The 21511-nt window shown below is 41.6% G+C and overlaps 1 protein-coding gene and 3 long non-coding RNA genes across 4 annotated transcripts; 2 read left to right on the forward strand and 2 right to left on the reverse strand.

The window, feature by feature from the left end:
- Nucleotides 1-2553: 2553 nt before the first annotated feature.
- LOC124271930 lies at nucleotides 2554-13901 on the reverse strand. The gene is made up of 3 exons (XR_006897179.1): nucleotides 13600-13901; nucleotides 13086-13197; nucleotides 2554-2596 (listed from the first exon to the last, which is right to left on the reverse strand). It is a non-coding gene; the product is annotated as an uncharacterized LOC124271930 (long non-coding RNA).
- Nucleotides 3444-4049, forward strand: LOC124271931. The gene is made up of 2 exons (XR_006897180.1): nucleotides 3444-3750; nucleotides 4006-4049. It is a non-coding gene; the product is annotated as an uncharacterized LOC124271931 (long non-coding RNA).
- A 2738-nt stretch (nucleotides 13902-16639) lies between the features above and the next one.
- On the reverse strand, nucleotides 16640-17734 carry LOC124271932. Its single transcript, XM_046707107.1, has 2 exons — nucleotides 17536-17734; nucleotides 16640-17111 (listed from the first exon to the last, which is right to left on the reverse strand). The coding sequence occupies exons 1-2, from the start codon at nucleotides 17732-17734 to the stop codon at nucleotides 16681-16683; spliced, it is 630 nt and encodes a 209-aa protein (XP_046563063.1). The 3' UTR covers nucleotides 16640-16680.
- On the forward strand, nucleotides 17668-20534 carry LOC124271933. Its single transcript, XR_006897181.1, has 2 exons — nucleotides 17668-17758; nucleotides 20312-20534. It is a non-coding gene; the product is annotated as an uncharacterized LOC124271933 (long non-coding RNA).
- The last annotated feature ends 977 nt before the right edge of the window (nucleotides 20535-21511 follow it).

Raw genomic sequence — 21511 nt, forward strand, 5'->3', positions numbered from 1 at the left:
AAGGTATGAACATTTTGTCACCCGATTCCTTGATCTTATGTCAAGCTTTGGTTGCTGAAAATCCAGTACTAACCCTTTAAGTTACTTGAAGATGCTAGCATGATCTCTGAAGCTTCTCTTACCTATATATTGTATCATTTATGCAATAATAATCATCAGTTCTAATAAAGAACAAACGTACCTAAACATATGTTGTATTATAGTTAAACATTAATGAAGAGTTACCTACCATTCAAAATAGGTTGGATGCCCGGAAATATTTGGACAAAACCATCGTCAGTTACATCAATGTGTCTTTGGACTGCACAAAACCAGAAAGACTAGAATAATCTGATAAATAAACGCGTAGTTGCTGAGGTGAAATGATGTTATCATGTATGTCCATCACTAGAATCCAGCACCTTAAAGATACTACAATCGAGCTTAAGTAAAGAGTCAAACTTTACCGCATGTGTAAAATCTGTGACATGTGCAATATCACAGCTCATGATGCAATATCACATCCGGCGCGATAGCGGCATTTCGCCATGGCATCTGACCAAAGTCCTGGTATAGCTGCAATTGTTTTCATGGATGCCGTACACAGGGGATCAGTCTGCTGACGATCGACCAGTCTTTATCAATTGCCGATACCATGTACCTGTATCTTATTTTTAAAAACGGGTGCGAGTATTACTGCTGCCTGACGTCTCGAATTGAGAGGGAATTAACAGGGCTAGTCGGTATGGAGTCGGTACTCAAAGTGCCAGGACTGTATGCAATATGAATATGGTACATTCTTCCCGGACTGTGTCATACTCGCACTGAAGGGCACGCACACGTGCACGTGCGCACACACTCTGAATTACTTACCTATGAGAGAGTCACCACCGCTGTACGCCAAAATGGAATCCTCTGCCGAGACACAAAAGGTTTGTATGTGGAAGGCTCAACCCTCATATATCTCCTGTACTAGTAATTGAGATTTTTGCTGCCTCAACCGCCGCAAAGAGTACTTCCAGTTATTGAGGCTGAATGGTTCGTTTCCGCTGAGCAAAGTTGGATCAAAGTAATTCCAAAACTGATATGATTTGACTGATCCGTGGAGCCAGTTGGAAGAATTAAAATGCTAACACATACGCCCGTATGGAGTTTAGGTAAGAAATAGGCTCAATAATCAACAACAGCAGATGCTTGTCTTACGTTTGTAGGGTGACTTGGTGCCATCTACAATATCACAGCCGGCATGTTGAAAATCACAGTCTGCCATGTGCAATATCACCGCAGTCACCGTGTGCAATATCACAGCCACCGTAATGTGCAATACCACGGCCACCAAAATGTTCAATATATCACAGCCACCATGTGCAATATATCGCCAGCCACCATGTACAATATCACAGTCACCATGTTCCATATATATATCACAGCTACCATGTGCTGCAATATCACAGCCACCATATTTCCATATATCATAGCCGTATGCAATATCCTGCAGTCACCATGTTCCTTATATCGCAGCCACCATGTACAATATCACAGATCCACCATGTTCAATGTGTGCAGCCACCATGTGCAATATCACAGCCATATAACCACCATGTACAATATCTGGCCACCATGTGCAATATCACTGAAGATTGCGTGCTCAAAGGGGCTGAAGTAGTTTCAACCCTAGCACATCTTATTATCAATCTAAACTCCTAGGGGACCATACAACCCTTGCTGCCACAAGTCGCACCGAGTTATTGCGGCTTTCCCTTTCTTACAAGATTACCCATTCACAGCTGGGTGGACTGGGACACATAGTCACAATACTTTGTCCAAGTTTACTGCACGTTGTATTGCCCGCAACTAGGTGCTTTGCTCGTATTCATGTAGGCCACCATCTGGTCATGTACCAACAGCAGCAGTTCGTGGGTTCTTTTAAGTGCACAGGGTTGTGTACGCGTACTCTGAGAGAGTTTAGTGACAACACTGGCTTCTGCATTGACTCCAATGTTTTTACTCCCGGTCACGAAGGTGGGCTCGATCCCGTCACCTCATGCCCGCTGGATCAGCCAGCGCGCCCACCACACCACCAGCTCGACCACCGCGCTACCGCACTCAGTCAGTCCGTTCCATCAAAAGCGCAATCATTTGTTTTATACGAACAATCACTAAAACTACTCCGACTAACATTGTTCTGCGTTAACAATCTGATCACAAATTATTGACTATCATGCTTTTCAAGGTCGTTATATCCAAATGTTGTTGCCATGCTACACATCCAAATACACGTTGTACATCGAGTATTGTTGACCTACTTAAATACTTCAATTTATATAGAGTCAACATACCCTCATCATGTGAGTGATCTTGGGTTCGTATCCCAGATTTGTCAGCAGCGAAGACCTGCATCTTTTCAACATCCGACAAAGCGTGATGTACTGTAATATTTCATACACTATACGAACTGCGGTGTATATAAACATATTGTTAACATACCGTCAAAAGATCTTCACGGTATCATCGATGGCTGGTTGGACAGATTTAAAATGTTGACATCAAGAACGACAACTCAGAACTTCCTCTCCTCATTTTGGCGCTTTTGATGTCCATTTTGCATCTGGGGTTTCTGTCATGAAAAATGAACATGAGCGATGAAACATTAATAAACTCCATTATTACCCCGGATAACCCAACCTGCCAAGTGAGGCGCTAGATTTATTAAGTCATATGATAACAGCACCGAGAACCCATTTTTCTGCTGCTGAACAGGCACCCAATGTTGAGGGGTTCTTGTGAAGTATATACAGAAGCTGGTATTGTTAGAGTATGCAGACAAAATATTATGGATGTCACTTTCTTTCTTGTGAGGCAATGTCGAACGCATATGTGGCAGACTCAATATATATATATGTACATAGTTTTAATTAAAGTTTGGAAGAATATATTAAGTATTAAGGTAGATGGCATTGTTTCCATTTAATTACTTATTCTAACATCTGTAAGAATATGGGGTATGTTTTATATGGTAGAATGATGAAATCTTAGTTATGTTTTATACTTCATTTTATTCTCATGCCATAGCTCTGCATAGTAAGCCTAGTAACTCTCAGTCTAACCTCCACTAATTGTCACACTGCATGCTTACAACACTCCTTGCCCCAGCTCTCGGTCAGTTCTATTGTTTCACTGATAGGCCAAGCTGGCCATAGCTTAAACTACAATGTAAAGATTTTAAACTCACATGTTGTCCTGTACTTCGTAAGGAAGGTTACCTTTACAACCAGGGGATATTTATAAGGATTTTAGGTAGGTTCATATTGTATAAAATGTTGTATATATATATATATGGATGGTTTCTTGTTTACTACAATAAGAAATATAATTTATTGTGTAAGTCAGACTTGGTTTACTTGAAATATAATATATCTTATAAATGTGTATAGTTGAAAATGAACTATCAGATCACTGTGTTATTGTGAGTATGTATTGAACACAATTCTAAACATATCAACTAAATATATGGCAACGTTTAGGTAATGACTAGTCAGTATGAATGCATGCCTGTTTGTTTGGTATGTGTGAAAGATAAACACATACATATATATAAATATTATATATGATTCCATGTTTCATTAGTGTGGCGAATACAATTGTATCTTATTTTATATCATATCACTTGTATATATATATATTGTTTTCTTCATACATATTTATTTGTTATGCAGATCTGTGTTCATTCCGGAGAATATCCTCCTTAACAGCTTGGGTACAACCAACCTGGTATGTAACACCTAACCAGAAAAAAACCCTATATGTATACCAGAAGTGTATTTACTATTAGAATTTCCTAAAGGTACCTACAGTATGTCTGTATGATCATTGTATATTTGTAAAACTATTAATACTATGTAACATTATAACTTGTGACATAGTTCAGATGTATTCAACTAGGTGTATTTAATAGGCTTAACGACTGATCCACCATGTACATATTTTATGTGATTCCATTTAACATAGTTCCTTATGTTCTTTCAGGCTTTTTAACACGATCTTCCAGAATAAATGTATCGGCCTCACAACCCACAGCCGTTTGTATTCTTTTGCATGGATTCAAACAAGGCGCTGTTTTATAGTTCTTATATTCATGTGATGACATGAGAACTGTTTACAGACATTATCAAGACTCCTGCTTTTTTGCCTCGAGTGGATTTCCGATGCGACGACACTGGCCGTCTTCAATCCTTCCACGCGTGATGTCATTTTGATTATCATTTCTCTGCATGTGTTGTGTGATGATAAGTTATGACGTAGCGAGCGCGGTTCCAGCAGGAGCGCTCCGAATTAATGCTTAGTTTGCATCAGTTGTTTAGTTAATTAGTCAGTTAGTTAGCCGAGTTAATCAGTTAGTTAGTTAGTTTTACTATCATGCTTATTTCCCTTAGTGTCTTTAATAACATATTGCGTCGCTGGGCAAGTGCAATAATAATCTTGAATGCGACCTTAACCTTAACCCTCTAAACAGACAATTACTCTTTAACTTTAGGAACATATTATATAGTTGTTCATATTATTTGCATACCAGCCACAGAGTGTTATATATATATATATGGGTATATGTATTGTTTATTGCATGCATGAATGTGAGTGTGAAGGCTATGCTAAAAGCTAGTTTGACTTTATCGCTTAGATTAGATATTTAATCCATCATGATATCGCCCTAACTAAATAAACTGTTAGGTAGTCTGTGCTTTAGATTACGCATGTGGTTCATTTTACCTATTCTTGTCAGTTGGTAGCAAAGCTGGTTGAGGTAATAGTTTTCAGATATACTTGTGTTGTAGGTTCTGCGTTCAGTGTTGTTTCTCAGATTGTTGGTGCTACTATCTCCATTGGTTGAGAGAATTGGTACATTTCCCTGTTTTCGCCATACACCATGTAGATCCCAATTGCGCGCGTGTGTACATGCAACCTGCACTGCAACAATTTGCACGACTAACTTGCTTCTCGGTAATCATTAGAAATACCTCCGGTATTATACCCTATTTTTGAGTTAGCATTATTTCAAGATTAGTCCATATCTACAGGTATTTGTCTTAGGTACATTTGTGGTTAGAATATGTGTACATACTGTAGCAATTACACAGATTTCCTTTGCCAGCCACAAACTACTGCTGGTTTACGGTAAGTTGCCAACTATCATGACTTCCTTAAGTTGATGGATTCAGCCATCATTTTTCTCACCATTAGCTTTCGTGTACGCACATCATTGGATTGTGCGCAGAGTGTTTTCTAGTATATCCAGCAACGCACTGATATATAGTGTAGTATACTAGTTACAGTGTAACATCCATAGACGGTGGCACCCATCTCGTACACTCGTACTTCATATCCTTCGTTAACACGCATATTGATTCTGTATCATTATTTCCTGCGCTACATTTCCGCCATACCTAGTAGATTTCCTGGTAAGGGAATTTCACTTCCCCACTTCGAGAGGTCAATAACTCATTCTGAATAATGGCAACACAGAGATAATGTCAAAGGAGGAGGTAGATCAGCCTGGTCTCTTCTTTGCGGAAAAGTTAGGTTTACGTCACAAAGCTGAAACTCCAGAAGACTTACTACAATGGATCACTGAGATTTGCCGAAGCATAGTCTAAACCAGAGGAACCAGCAATACAACATCCATCCTCTACCTGCTGTACAGTTACTTTAGCTAAGTCCCCACAACTACTTCTCAGCAGGTGACGGAAGGGAGATGCAGACTTTGATCAGTGGATGCATGAGTACACATGTATGTGTAACTATATGGTGGACATTGTTTTTGGAACGATCAGACGTTCCCTTGGCGGCAGCTACCAGGGGATTTATGCGTCGACAAGGATACTTTCCACTAGATGCCCTCGTCAGCCATCGATAGTGTGTTGGAAATATACGGCAAGAACATAACATCATGGCGCAGTTCTGCCACTTGGCCAAACAAGGAGACAGCAGAAAACTGTGGCCAGGTGGTCCTGTCGCCTAGAGGATATTAATAGCCAAGGAATTAATCCTGGGCAAAGGTCAACGCTAACTGGCGACACAGAAGAATTCTCCGGAAGGACACCCTTTAGTTTGGTCTTCGAGCTGATGACCTGAAAGAGATCTTTCCGGCCATGAAACTGAGGACCGGGATGTTATCATATAGGCAGTTCCTCAAATACCTCCGTCAAGTTGAAGATGATCTGCTGAAAGGAAATCAATTTCCAAGAGGCGTATCGACCAATAAGGCGACCGTCAGCACAGATAACCCTGAACTCAAAGAAATAAAGGGTCTATTAAGGTCCATGTCTTACCCAGAAATACGCTTAACCCTCAGGCACAAAGTGGACCAAGACCCGACAGGCAGAGGATACAATCAAAGTCCGGATCAGTCTTGTTCGGGGTCAGGACAAAGGTCAGCATATGGCAGATGCCCTATGGCAATGGACACGACCTCCAAGGACCAGTGCAAGTCAATCTTTTGGACGACCTCCAACTGGCCGAGGACCCCAGTCTCTCATGCCATGGACCCCAGCCCTTTAAAGACATCCCCAAGATGCCATAGATGTGGACAGCCTGGACATATTCAGGGGGATGCAGAGCAGTCATGGATGGAGACTCTTTAAACTTCCCCAGGCCTATGGGAGGGGCGGACCATGGAGCCCTAAGAAGTGTCAGCAATCAGCAGATAACAGTCGAGATGGTAGGAGATCAACTGAGAGCACTGTAACCATTAATGCGGAGTCAAGTGCAAGGCTTTACTGGATGCAGGGGCAACCATCTCATCTATATCGAAGAGACATTCTACAGGCAGAACTTCCCTGATGTTCCTCTTGAACCCTACAACAACTTCTACATGTAGAATATTGCCGATGGAGAACTCCTGCAATACATGGGACTAATTGTGGAGGGTGGACCTAGAAAAGAACTGGAAGCGCATCTACCAACATAAACTCAATGTTACTTGTCGTTCCTGATGGTTCGTGCAATAAAGAATACCAGTTACCCTAGGCACTAACATTTCTTTCTATCTACCTGAACCAATGCAAGGACCAGTATGGATCACGATTTCTGCAACATGCAGACCTGCACACAACGGTATCTACAATTCCGCGGCATATTGATCAAGGAGAGAGAACTTGCAAAGGAACAATTACTCTGTTGGGAAAGTTAGTGGTGCTGAACCAGGTGCTTAAGATTATCAGCCAATGGTGAGATCCCACATTGCCGGCTATGTTGATAGACCCCTACCTATAAACTTACTCATGCTGTTGTCCAGCCTACCAGAGGATCATATATTCCTGACGACCTTGACATTGTACCCACCTTAGTATCATATGATGGAAGTGGACAGAAGATGCTTCGTTGATGTACATATAATCAACCTTACCACTCGCTCTGTGTCAATTCAAGTCGTGCCCTTCTATGTATGAGCTACAAGTTGTGTGATACAATTTTACACCAAAGACCTCTTCATCACTGAACTCGCCTACGGAAGATACATCTGTCTTGGACCTCATGGACTTCAACGAAACAGCCGTTTCAGAGGAAGAACTCGCGCGGGAAAACAAGTCATCAAAGGATTGCTTGGATGTGATATACTCAGGAGATACTGACTTGGGACACACAGACGGGGTCCGACATCGGATTGAACTTGCAGATGACAATCCATTTAAATAGCGTTATCGAAGAATACCACCAGCTATGTACGAGGAAGTTAAAGATCATCTCAGTCAACTGCTTCTGTGGTGTCAAATTAGACATTCTCATTCTCCATGGTCTTCCAATGTGGTACTGGTACGTAGAAGTCAGGAAAACTTGGAGACTATGTGTGGATTTTCGCCAGCTGAACCAACGGACCATTAAGGACAGCTATGCTATCCCCAGGATTGAAGAAATGTTTGAAGCACCTTTCAGGTTCGAAGTTTTACAGTACCCTGGATGAAAAGCGGCTACCACCAGAAGTAGAAATAGAGGAGAAACACAAGGGCGAACTGCAGCCTTTACTGTTGGACCAATGGGATTTTTATGAGTACAATCGTATGCCCTTTGGATTGCATGCAACAGTCCAGCGACTTACCAGCGACTCATGAACGAGTGTTTTGAAGGCCTGCATCTAAAGATATGTCTCATATGCTTGGATGACATCATCATATTCTCATCAACGATTGACGAACATCTAGACCGATTGAGCCAAATACTTCAGCGGAGTCAGAGAAACAGGACTGAAACTTTCACCAGAAATGTTCATTCTTCAAAAAAGAAAATCAATTCCTTGGCCATGTTGTCTCTGAAAGGGAATATCAGCTGATCCTGAGAAGGTAGAGAGAAAGGTTCTAAATTGGCCAGAGACCTACCAATGGTTCAAAGGGAGGTTCGTCAATTTCTTGGATTTGCAGGATATTATCGGAAATTTGTGAAGGATTTTGCCAAGATTGCCAAGCCATTATCCTCATTTGATGCCACATAGGAAATCCAAAGAAATCCAAGAAATCCTTGACCAACCATGGAAATGGGAACAAGAACAAGAACAGGCGTTTGTACACCTCAAGACATTGTTGGCTTCACCACCTGTCCTTGCATACCCAGACTCACAGCAAACCATTCGAGATACATACAGATGCCAGTGGACGTGGGCTTGGAGCAGTGTTGTACCAGGAACAAGATGGAGCCAAAGAGGGTTATCAGCTATGCGAGCAGGAGTTAACCAAAGTCGAAGGAAACTTCTTCAGCTCATAGACTGGAGTTTCGCATTTGAGAGTGGGCAGTCAGTGAGAAGTTTCACGACTATCTCTTTGGAGCAAGGTTTACAGTACTGACTGATAACAACCCCCTCACCTACGTCCTCACCAGTGCCAAGTTGGATGCTACTGAGGCCACCGATGGCTTGCAACTCTCTCTGCTTATGATTTTGACATCCACTATAGACCTGGAATGAAAAACTCAGGCATGAATGCCTTGTCAAGACTGCCAGACCTGGAACTACCCGAAGACATCTCCATGGATTCTGTAAAGGCCATCTGTGGTGTTGTTCACGCCCAACCATTTATTGAATCACTATACCATGTCACAGCAAGTTTACTGGACGAGGACCTTCACCGACAGAACATGATCTACATGGGATGACAGACGAGGAGGATTGGCGTATGGCACAAGCTACAGATGCGACTTTATCTTCTTGGATACAGGCAGTGCATTAACAACAAGAAAGCCAAGGAGACAAGATTTTCCTCATACCCTAGCAAATACATGTTTATATCGGAGCTTCCATTTCTCTTGTTCTTCAACGTGGGATATTGTATCGCCAAATCAAGGTAGATGGAGTTGCAAAGATCAACTAGTGTTACCATCTAACTTCATCAATGATGCATTACAAGGCCTCCACAATGATATTGGTCACCCTGGACGTGACAGAACCCTTTCCTTAATTCGTGACGGATTTTACTGGCCAGGCATGCAAGCAGATACTGTTGATTGGATCAAGAACTGTAACGGAGTGTCTCAGGAGGAAAACGCCTACTAATGTCGCGCACCACTTGTTTCCATCACCACATCACAACCGTTGGAGTTAGTCTGTATGGATTTTCTGACCCTAGAGACTTCAAAGGGAGGATTCCAACACATGCTCGTGATCACCCGATCATTTCACGAGATATGCTTTAGCAGTGCCAACGAAGAACACTACAGCCAGGACCACTGCAGAAGCATTCTACAAGAACTTTGTCCTTCACTATGGAATGCCCATGCGAATTCACAGTGACCAAGGAGCTAGCTTCATGAGGTCGAATGATGAAAGAACTCTGTAACATCCTAGGCATAGCCCAGTCAGAGAACTACACCATATCATCCAATGTGTAACGGAATGACAGAGCAGCTTTAACAGGACTCTACTCAATATGCTTAGTACTCTGAAGCCAAACCAGAAGCAAGACTGGAAGGGGTTTGTAGGTCCACTTGTTCATGCCCACAATGCAACCAGACACGAATCAGCAGGCTATTCCCCATTCTATTTGATGTTTGGTAGAGGCAGCGAGACTACCCATCGACCTTGCTTTTGGAATTGAAGTAAACAAGGACAAGCAGACTCTGACCTCCTCTATGTGGCAGCCCTGAAGACAAGGCTGGAGCAAAGCTACAACATTGCTATATCTGCATCAAGGGAAGCCCAGAAGAGACAGAAGCGTATGATATCAAAGCCAGAGGTGCGCAATCCAGTCTGGAGACCGTGTGCTAGTGAAGATTCTTGCTTTTTGAGAGGGAAAGCACAAGCTATCTGACAAGAGTGGGAAGAGAGGATCGTATGTAGTTTTTCTCAGCCTAACCTGGGCATACCAGTGTTTGTAGTGAAGAAGAAGGAAAACGGAGAAGGAAGGACTAGGACCTGCGTCATCGTAACCTCCTCTTACCCATTAGGATCTTTATCAGCTGAGGACGACGGAGAACCTATAAGATCAGTTTCAACTCCAGGACCGGACACCTCATTAGAACCAGAACTAGAGACAGAACCATTGGCGTCGGGGATCAAGATGAGTGTGAGTCCATCTCAAAGCCTGCTTATTGGACTTCCAATGGAGCCTGGTGATACGACTGTCATCAGCGCAGGATCTTTGGAAGGTGACTCTATCTCACAGCCTGAGGGGTGACGATCTGAGGACTGTAAGAGGTAGCTAGCCATGCTTCTGGTGGTGGCGACCACTGCGCGCCCGTGCGGGAACCAGATAACCCGGTACAATAGAAGCCGGGCTAGAAGAAGAAGAAGCAGCAGATGTTAGTGTCAGTGAAGGACAGGACACAGACTCAACCGAAGGAGTCACTGCTCCTGTGTACTTGACCGACCAAAGGCCAAGCCAAGGCCAAGACTAAGGCCAAGTCAAAGCCCAAGACCAAGACCTAAACCACCACCAAGGACATCACTCCGGCAGAGACGGCCACCGGAGTGGCAACGCTCAGGAGACTACGTGATGAGTCAGACCATAGCAGATGATTTGGGGGACAGGGCTCGACTCATTGAACAGCTCGCATCAGCTGGTATCTTTGAGCGGATTGGTGGTGCAATGTCCCAGCTAATAGTCACATTACTCAACAACGCCAATAAATGACAGGGACGTCATTTAGATGAAGAGGGGAAGTATGTGGCAGACTCAATATATATATATGTACATAGTTTTAATTAAAGTTTGGAAGAATATATTAAGTATTAAGGTAGATGGCATTGTTTCCATTTAATTACTTATTCTAACATCTGTAAGAATATTAGGTATGTTTTATATGGTAGAATGATGAAATCTTAGTTATGTTTTATACTTCATTTTATTCTCATGCCATAGCTCTGCATAGTAAGCCTAGTAACTCTCAGTCTAACCTCCACTAATTGTCACACTGCATGCTTACAACACTCCTTGCCCCAGCTCTCGGTCAGTTCTATTGTTTCACTGATAGGCCAAGCTGGCCATAGCTTAAACTACAATGTAAAGATTTTAAAGCTCACATGTTGTCCTGTACTTCATGGGAAGGTTACCTTTACAACCAGGGGATATTTATAAGGATTTTAGGTAGGTTCATATTGTATAAAATGTTGTATATATATATATATGGATGGTTTCTTGTTTTACTACAATAAGAAATATAATTTATTATGTAATAAGTCAGACTTGGTTTAACTTGGAAATATAATATATCTTATAAATGTGTATAGTTGAAAATGAACTATCAGATCACTGTGTTATTGTGAGTATGTATTGAACACAATTCTAAACATATCAACTAAATATATGGCAACGTTTGGTAATGACTAGTCAGTATGAATGCGTGCCTGTTTGTTTTGGTATGTGTGAAAGATAAACACATACATATATATAAATATTATATATGATTCCATGTTTCATTAGTGTGGCGAATACAATTGTATCTTATTTTATATCATATCACTTGTATATATATATATTGTTTTCTTCATACATATTTATTTGTTATGCAGATCTGTGTTCATTCCGGAGAATATCCTCCTTAACAGCTTGGGTACAACCAACCTGGTATGTAACACCTAACCAGAAAAAAACCCTATATGTATACCAGAAGTGTATTTACTATTAGAATTTCCTAAAGGTACCTACAGTATGTCTGTATGATCATTGTATATTTGTATTAATACTATGTAACATTATAACTTGTGACATAGTTCAGATGTATTCAACTAGGTGTATTTAATAGGCTTAACGACTGATCCACCATGTACATATTTTATGTGATTCCATTTAACATAGTTCCTTATGTTCTTTCAGGCTTTTTTTAACACGATCTTCCAGAATAAATGTATCGGCCTCACAACCCACAGCCGTTTGTATTCTTTTGCATGGATTCAAACAAGGCGCTGTTATACATAGACATGTGTGTATCACGTGTGCTTCGTTGTGGGGCATCACTGAAGTCCTGGAGACTCTCAGGCGTCAATATACCTATACCAAACACGGTCACCTATCAAAGGGCTCTCCTGGGCCACCGTTGCTTAACTTCACCTGATTTGTGACCTGAGCTCTATGCACATGGCCACACATCACCACTAGTGCCTGAATTGGTCCCTGAACCGTACATGTCATATACTGTTGGTTCGTTTGTTGTTTGATGCCGCACTCAAAAATATTCCAGTTATATGGTGGCGATCTGTAAATACTCGAGTATGGAACAGACAGTCCAGTGATCAACAGCATGAGCATCGATCTACGCAATTGAGACGCGATGCCATGTGTCAACCAAGTCAACAAGCCTGGCCACCAGATTCTGTTGGTCGCGTCATACGACTAGCTTCGATTACTGCAGGCTAATGTGCGTGTGTGTCATCTACCGGCTGAGCATGATTCGATATAAACGATCGAGTTTGTTTTTGTTATCAACGCACAATGCCATTATTTTTGTTGGTCGTTTAACGCTGCACTCATCACTACCCCAGCTCTATGACAACGGTCCGGCAAGTAATCGGGTTTCCATCAGACAAGCCAGTCCATCTGCCCACTGGTATAGACCAGTTAGGTATTCAATGGCGGCAGTGGATTGCTGGCTTGTTGACAAAAAGGTTAGACTGGCAAACATATACATACTTCTCTATAGAGACGGGGTAGCCAGGTGATGTTAGGTATCTAGGTTGTGATCCAGCCGTTAACTGCAGGGGGCCGCAAACATCAGGACTTGTTGTTGTTGTTTCTGAGTGAACTTTGTCAAAGAAAGAAAGTGATTTTATAAATATTATTATATATCTGTTTTGTTATTGTTATTTAAAGCCGAACTCAGCAGGTTTCCATCTATATGACGGCGATCTGTAGGTTATCGAGTCAATTATAGAGGAATTAGTGAGTGAATCTAGTTTTACGCCGCTTTTAGCAATATTCCAGCAATACCACAGCAGGGGACACCAGAAATGGGCTTCACACATTGTACCCATGAGGGGAATTGAACCCGGGTCTTCGCCGTGACGAGGCAACGTTTTAACCACTAGGCTACCCCACCGCCTCTCGTAGAGATCAACATCATGAACGCGACCTTACTCATTTGGGTGCAGTGCTGTCGACATACTTCTCGCGGTTACATAAAACATGTGACGTACACTCAGCTTACCAGTGGTTGAACACAATAAAACCCCATGAAGAACCAGATATAATCCATGTCGCCATGTTGCTTCCATGATAGTAGAATGTCAGTGACGACGGTTGAGGGGACGGTATAATACTCTTCACTCTCCAACAGGTAAGCGCTGCCTGGCGTCCTTGTACGCGAAGCCTAACGGTACAGTCAACACGTATCTCTCAAGACTGTCCTGTTGAATACAGGCACACATAAAGTGGCGAAATATACAGCGAGTCTTTTTTTAGAACAAGTAAACATCAGGGTGGGTATCGTATTGTAACGCGGAGAAATTCAGTCACGCTGAACATACTCCGAGCAACAATATAATAGCTTGACCTACATACCTGACGTTGCGTTGCGTTGTAACTATATGTAAGGTTGACCTGTGTAGAAGCGTTGTAAGTGTGCCTGGTTAAAGGAGTGAAATCTCATCGCCACCCGATCGCCTGGGTCGTCAGCTGGTTACATGTACATTGCTTACTGCCCTATATCCGTGAATACCTTGCCTGAATCATAGAGGTTAGGTTATAAAGCTGAACCTCTCTCTTCACAGTAATCGGGTAAATGGCTCACTACTGAAGTGCTATTGATCGTTATTGTATTCGTACCTTACCCCTGCACAAAATGTATGGCTTTATTAATTGATTAACACTTATACATCAACTGACCAGTCACCTCCCACTGTCACAATCATCAGACATCGCAAGGCTTTCTTCAACATTGTTAAACAGGTATGGTCAAAGGGGGGACAACTCTTGAATTTTGACACTCGTGAAGCGATTTCGAAGCCATTCTATTGTTTGGTAGCTCAAGGTTTGACGTCACGTTCAAGCTGATCTTTTTGATAGTAACGTCCGTGTACGTGAGTGTGTGCTGGTGTTCTTTCGGATTGAGGGGCGGTGGGGTAGCCTAGTGGTTAAAGCGTTGGCTCGTCACGCCGAAGACCCGGGTTCGAATCCCCACATGGGTACAATGTGTGAAGCCCATTTATGGTGTCCCCCGCCGTGATGTTTCTTGAATATTGCTAAAAGCGGCGTAAAACCAAACTCAGTCAGTCTGTCTTTCGGATTTAAACCAGTTGTGTAGTGTTTGTCCATTTTTGGATGTCGAGCAGCAGAATAACAGGGGCAGAAAACTTAATTGTAAGTTTCATTACGGAGCAATGTCCCAGACCCTTGGCACTTTGGTTAAACCCAGGAATAAGACATGTTGTCTGACATACCCGAGAACAAGTCCATTAGAACTATTTCACAACGAGATCGTGGCCAGGGGCGTAGCTACCGTTTTAAAAAAAGACCGGGCTTACACATGATTTTGAAAATGAAAGTTTGGCAAGCCCTCAATACTATCTAAATATGAAGCATTGCATGGCGAGGACGTGAATGTTTAGTAATTGTGCACTTATACTGAGAATGAGTGTATACTGTCTCAATATAAAGGTTTCCAGCCCATCGGGCTTTCACGAAAAAAATGGTTTGCTACGCGCCTGGTGGCATCCGTTTTCTAGCTTCATCTCTCTCGATCGGGAAATACAACATTCTAACAGTGGCTACTGAAGAAAGATGATCTTATGGCCTTCACGTTTATGTCAAGATTGTACGTTTAATTCACATGTACCCGGAAATCACCCGTTTTCCATTTTCGGTCATGGAATGCTTCATTTTTGAAGCACAAGAGAAAAACAACAAAGAAAGATGTGTCTCTTTATCCAGAAATCTTTAAGTACTTCATTTGTGACATTTGTTGTTTGGCAGTCGGTACCTGCTACTGTGATTCCCATGTCCCACAAGACTTGAATTTCATTTCGACGTGAAGTAATAACACGTTTTTCTTACCTCTGTTTTCCCTGTGGAAAAGTAGGCCCTGATGTGATAAGAATTAATGATCTTACCCTTGTACACTCATACAAAACAGGTCAACTTTTAATTACTTTATTTTTCTATTTATTGTTTTTGCCCGCCCGCTCTCATGCTTGGGGTGAGAACTAAACACAGAGATGGTCTTATACCCGTGAAGATCCGGGTTAGAATTCGTCATTAGTGTCCCATGCTTGTCGTAAGAGGCGACAAACGGGATCAGGTGGTCAGGCTCGCTGGTCACATGGTTGACACATGTCGTCGTATCCCATTAGCGTAGATCGATGCTCATAATGTTTATCACCTGATTGTCTGATCCAAACTCGATTATTTACAGATCGCCAGCTTATGGCTGGAATATTGCTGAGTGCCGCGTTAAACAACAAACAAACGAAACAGCTGGTTTCTCGAATGTGGCTTGTGAGTTGAGCGATTCTTCACGACTCTTTGAATTACATATCAAGTGTGAATCATATAAGGCGTGTTAGGTTATTGCATAATGAAAGCCTGAAGTGAGGCAGCTCTATCGCTCACTTTCGTGAACCTGATATTCGTGCACATGATCACATGTTAATGTCATCTCTTATGTGACTACTGCCCCTTGGACCATCCGTGTCCCCTGAATAAGAAAGTACCACAGGCCCTCGTGTCTTTGCGAAGATTAGAGATTTTATAAAATATGTACAAAAATTTGAGATGACCCCCGACTCGAAATGCTTCACAGTATAATATCATGATGTATTGTACAGTAAAGCATTTCGAGTCGGTGGTCATCTCAAAAACAATATTTTTTAAATCATTAATCCTCGCAAACACACGAGGGCCTATGGAAAGTACATGCATTTCATGTATATGTGTATGCAGTTGTATTTTACGGTATTGGACATATGGGTAAAAGAAAGGGGAAAATTAATACTTTGAGCTGCAATAATTTATTGAACGCCTGATAAATTACATTTCTACATGTATCCTAACTTAAATTAGACGCTATCTCCGCTTCATGTTAATGATGCAATCTTCGTATGTGATTCAAAATGAGTTCTAAATTCCGTGCACAATGTACTGCTGGCATACGATTCAGTTTCATGATCGCAAATTAAAAAAAATGTGTGGGTATGATATACTCTAACAATTCAAAATACTCTAGATGTGTGAAAATCAGAATTCAATCGCACTCATAATTCAAGTTTTTATTTCAATGCTAATAGCGTTCAACTTAGATCTCCGAAACCCCCTTGCTGTATCGGACTTGGTTATCGTAGGTCACCGATTTGTTATCCTTGGATAAACCAGGGTCAAGTACCTGATAGAGCGACGTGTACAGATCAGGTTGGAACTGTGGGTTTTTATCGGTGTTAGGCGTTTCATACACGTTGCCATGGGCAGCAACTGTTTCCTTGCCACTCTCTAGTGACTTGACTTCTTCGTAAGCACCATTGGAGAATGCTGCTGGCGTCACCATAGATACAGAACTACCCGCTTCACTCTGATTAATGATGTCTTGGTTCTGGTAAGATGACATGTCCTTTCTGCGATACATTCTCCACGTAATTAGAGCACCCACTACGGCTAAAATTAACAACACAACGCCAAACACCGACCCAACAACGACACCGGCTTGGCTGGAACTGGATGCTGTCTGTGGAGCTGAAACAAAAGATACCACAAAAACTGAAAAACACATGGAATGAATATTAAGAAATATATTCCTGTATATCCTGTGAAAAAATAGTGTTTGAATTATTAAGTCCTGACTAATACCTATTCATACAGTAACCTTTGCCAGGTATATTATTGATTGTTAATAGTTTGCAAGGCCATTGCAAATTGACATTTTTTCCCAACAATTCTAGATATGCAGCCTAGTTAATATGTACATGCAAAAAATACGCTTTTTGTTAATTTTCTCATTTTCAAAAGAAAATAATCTTAAGCTTAGTGATGAAGGCATCCCATAAAAATAGTTACATGCGTGAGTATTGTTGTTACTAAGCACATATTTCACACTGACCTCGGAACACATTTGAACGTTTTCAGTTACAGTTTTACTATTTTTTTCTGCTGGACATACCAACTGCAGGAGCGGCATCTGATTCGGTCATCCTATATTGTACTGTCCAGGGCAGCGAGGTGTATCTTCGTCCATCAACGTACACCAGGAACATATCCTGACCTGTGCTGACCAGTGTCTGGTTGGACTGACCACACCACTTGCCCAGAAACGGAGAGTAGCAGGATGGACCTATATAAATAACATCATCCACAGTCATCGGAATGCACTTTCAGACACACACGTAAGTCCTAGTGTCAGGAGTATGATATCAACCGGACGAGGTTCGTCCCAGTAATAAATGTTAGGGCAGCGACGTTCCTACGTTTGTGAGTGTTTGTTTGTTTATTTGTTTTTAACGCCGCACTCCAGTCATCCAGCTGTATGACTGTAAGTATTCGAGTCTGGGCAGGACAATCCAGTGACTGGCATTATGAGTATATATCTTCGTGATTGTTATAGGATTACTTCGAACAAGTCAGTGAGTCTGACCATCCGATTCCCTTAGTCGCCTTTTTCGACAGTTCTAACCCTCATGGTGTCCTACGTTTGCGCTGAAGTCTTGAAAATATACCAACCCTAACCAGTTGAAGATTCGTATGTTTCAATTTACATGAACATTACAAAGATAAAATGAACAATCTTCTCGGAATACATGATTGAATTATTCACGTGCCAGTTAATCTGTTCTGCCTTCTAGCGCATCGGTTGTTTTGTTTTTGGTTACCTGCGAATTTAATTATTTGAGAATATGAAGAAAATTGTATTTTTGGAACATGCTGGTCAGTCAGCGTATTGTTCGAATGAAGTAACTGTTACAACTCACAACAATATAAATAACGGCCAATTAAGCTAAACAACTGCAGGGTGAAACAATATCACTGGGGTAACGATATAATGACTTCCCCTTTGTCCGAGTCCTGTGGCAATATGGTCCATACATGTTGTTGAAAATTCAGAGTCTGAGGATGGTTAAACTGTTATACGACATAAATATAATGTTTCCAGTATAAAGCACTAATTATGTACTGTTTATGCAAACATAATGTCAAATTTCATGTTCGATTTTCTTAGCGGTCGTTTCGACAAAATACAACCAAAATTATTCTCCTTGTTTATAACAAGACGCCCTTCACAACCCTTCACTGCACGTATCAGATAACGGTACTTTTAATAATAGAAATGCCTGAGAGTCAGGTCGTTTCGTACCATCAAATACTTCAGGTACCTGTCATGAAGCGCACTTTATAGCTGCTTTGAACTTCCGATGGGAAATTAATTTTCAGTTCGAATTCTGTCGTCGGGTCGACTGGTAATTCAGCCTCGCTCGAAATCCACTATTCGTTCTGAAATTAATCAAACTCAGCATATATCGTATGGTAAACTAAAGACATCCCGGTTCCCAAATGAACTTTCAAGCCTTGGGAGCAAGAGTTTTATATCTGCCAAGACGGAATGAAGTACGTTCATTCTGTTACCTTAATAAATTAACCGGTGGTCAGACTTGGTTGATGTCATCGCACCACTATTATTATTGCATCGTATTTAATGTTGTAGATACTGCCGTGTTGGGCGCTCGAGCATTTACGTCGCCATAATAAGACGGGGCTGAGCACAACAGTGTATAACCAAACAAGAACAACAATGATAGGCTCAGTATGATGGTTTTATAGGTTTCAAATTTTCTCTGTACACTGACCGTGTAAGGTGTTATTGTGTTAGGAAATATCCAAATGGAATGTGAGAACCTTGCCTTGCAATTGTAGTCCAGGAGAAGTAATTGGTCTCAGCTGGGCGTAATAGTTCGTACGTTCCACCAGCACAGAGCCAAACTCGGGTGTGGTTGTCATGAAGCGAAGGAATCATAACAGATTTGATGACACACACCATGTGCTACACCTGTCGCATTTCACATGAAACAAATTATCATAACGATGAAGTTGTTGTATCGTGATACTATGTCTGTCTTGATGCTATTGAAGAACTGTTAAGAGGTATGTAATAGGTACCTCCCAAAAGTTATAAAACTTATACGTGTGTTATAACAGATGTAATACAAGAGTTTGTCTTAGAAGCCTAGTAATCACCTGCTCCGTGGACTTTGTGTGGCCCTGTACTGGATTGGTTTCTGTTGGTCTCTGGTCCAGTAATGTCTGGTTGTCACTGGTCGGTGTAACAGCCATGGGTTCAGGTAGTCAATGACCACTGTTTTTCTTATTGAAGTCATGGTCGGCCTATCACATAGGGTGTGGTAGTTGCTTAACGTTGCTCGTTCCTCTGCCATAGGTGGTTCCAGAAACTTCTTTGAGGTCAGTAATGTCTGGTTGTGACTGGTCAGTTAATAACAGCCATATGGGTTCCGGGTCGTCAATGTCCACTGTTTTCTTGAGTCGTCCATGGTCGGCTTATTTACCTTCAGTGTTAGGAGTTGTCCAAATCTGCGTGTGAAAAGCTATGATTGAAAGTATATTCCTGCATTATTGTAGGAACTATAACCATTTACATGAGTTAACATTCAAGGTTTTAAACCTAGTTAGAACTTTCATATGCAAAGGCCGGCTACAATGATAGAATATTATTGCTTTTTCATCTACCTAGGCTGTGATATTAAAAGGTAGAAATGCAACACCAAGAAATTGGAGACCACAAACACAACATTGTTCCTTGCAAGATGCGGCCTATGGCATCCGTCTCTATCAGTGATAGATGAGAAGCTGCGTGTAGAGGATATCGTTAAGTAAGAGATTCCATCGAAACTGCAAAATTGATACCAGAACTTCATTTTCTCTGTATGCAGATGGACTGTGATCAGCGGTGTTTCAATAACCAAAGATGCTAACCCCGTTTTTGGATCAGGTATCCTCTTGTAGACGAGTGAAAGCATGGCCACCAACAAGGCTGGACATTTTTGAAACGGATGCTCATTCTGGAGTTGTGATGTGTAAGAAGATGTTTGCTGACCACCTTGACTGCGTGGAACCGTTGCCTTGAATAAATGATTATATGTTTAGCTGATTTTACGACCAGAGTTCAAATATTTCTCTTTTAACTAATGTCAGTCTTTCATAATATTTGTGTTCGAAGGGTTAAATGACAACATTGCAAATTCCAAACACTTAACATAATGAGCTATTTGTCTTCCAAGATTTCGAGAGAGAATGGCTTCCCGCACGTAATGTTACAGTTTGTTCTTGAGATGCCACCTGAACCCTAAACCAGGTATATAACAACGTTCTGTAAAATTACTGGAGTCTGGACAAGACAATCCAATGGCTGACAATATGAACATCACGATACAAGTCCACCGAGTCTGAAAACTTTTTAGTCAACGTGCAAGAAGAGGTTGAACAGGGTCTTCATTCTTACCCCATCGGATCATTTTAACTTTGAATATCCATGGAATGTACTTACCAAGTCAACATCAACATTGTTTCTATAGCAAAGGAGACGACAGGTTGGACATCAGAACATGGATCTGGACGGCATAACCATAGCCTGCTGATATTCCACTGACATCGGCTGTGATCATAAACACAGAACAATGGGTCAATATAGTGCGCTCAATGAGACCAACACATGATTTTTCAAAAGGTACTACAATATGGAAATGGCAATAGCAATGACAATGAACGTGTAATGTCATTGGCAGAATGTCCATAGGTATCAAACCTATCTTATTTCATACGAGCAAGGCAACAAACCTGCAATAGCACAATTCATGTGTGACCACAGGGCCGGTATGAAGTTCAGTCGTCATATTCATCATGCTTCATTGGGTGAGTGAGTAGGTATGGTTTTAGCACGCCTTAGCGCCATTTCCAGCAATATCATGGCGGGGGACTGAAAATGTTCTGTATACTTTGCCACCTGACAGACGGAACGTTTAAATAATAACTAGGCTCTCGACCACATGGTCGGAATAGTGAATTGAAAGGTATCCGTTATTCGCTCCAAGTTTGCTTGCTAGTTCAGATTAAGTGGAACATATCCGCACTTA

This window comes from Haliotis rubra, unplaced genomic scaffold (genome assembly GCF_003918875.1).
Source record: "Haliotis rubra isolate DU_JTF1 unplaced genomic scaffold, ASM391887v1 Scf1644, whole genome shotgun sequence".
Classification (NCBI taxonomy): domain Eukaryota; kingdom Metazoa; phylum Mollusca; class Gastropoda; order Lepetellida; family Haliotidae; genus Haliotis; species Haliotis rubra.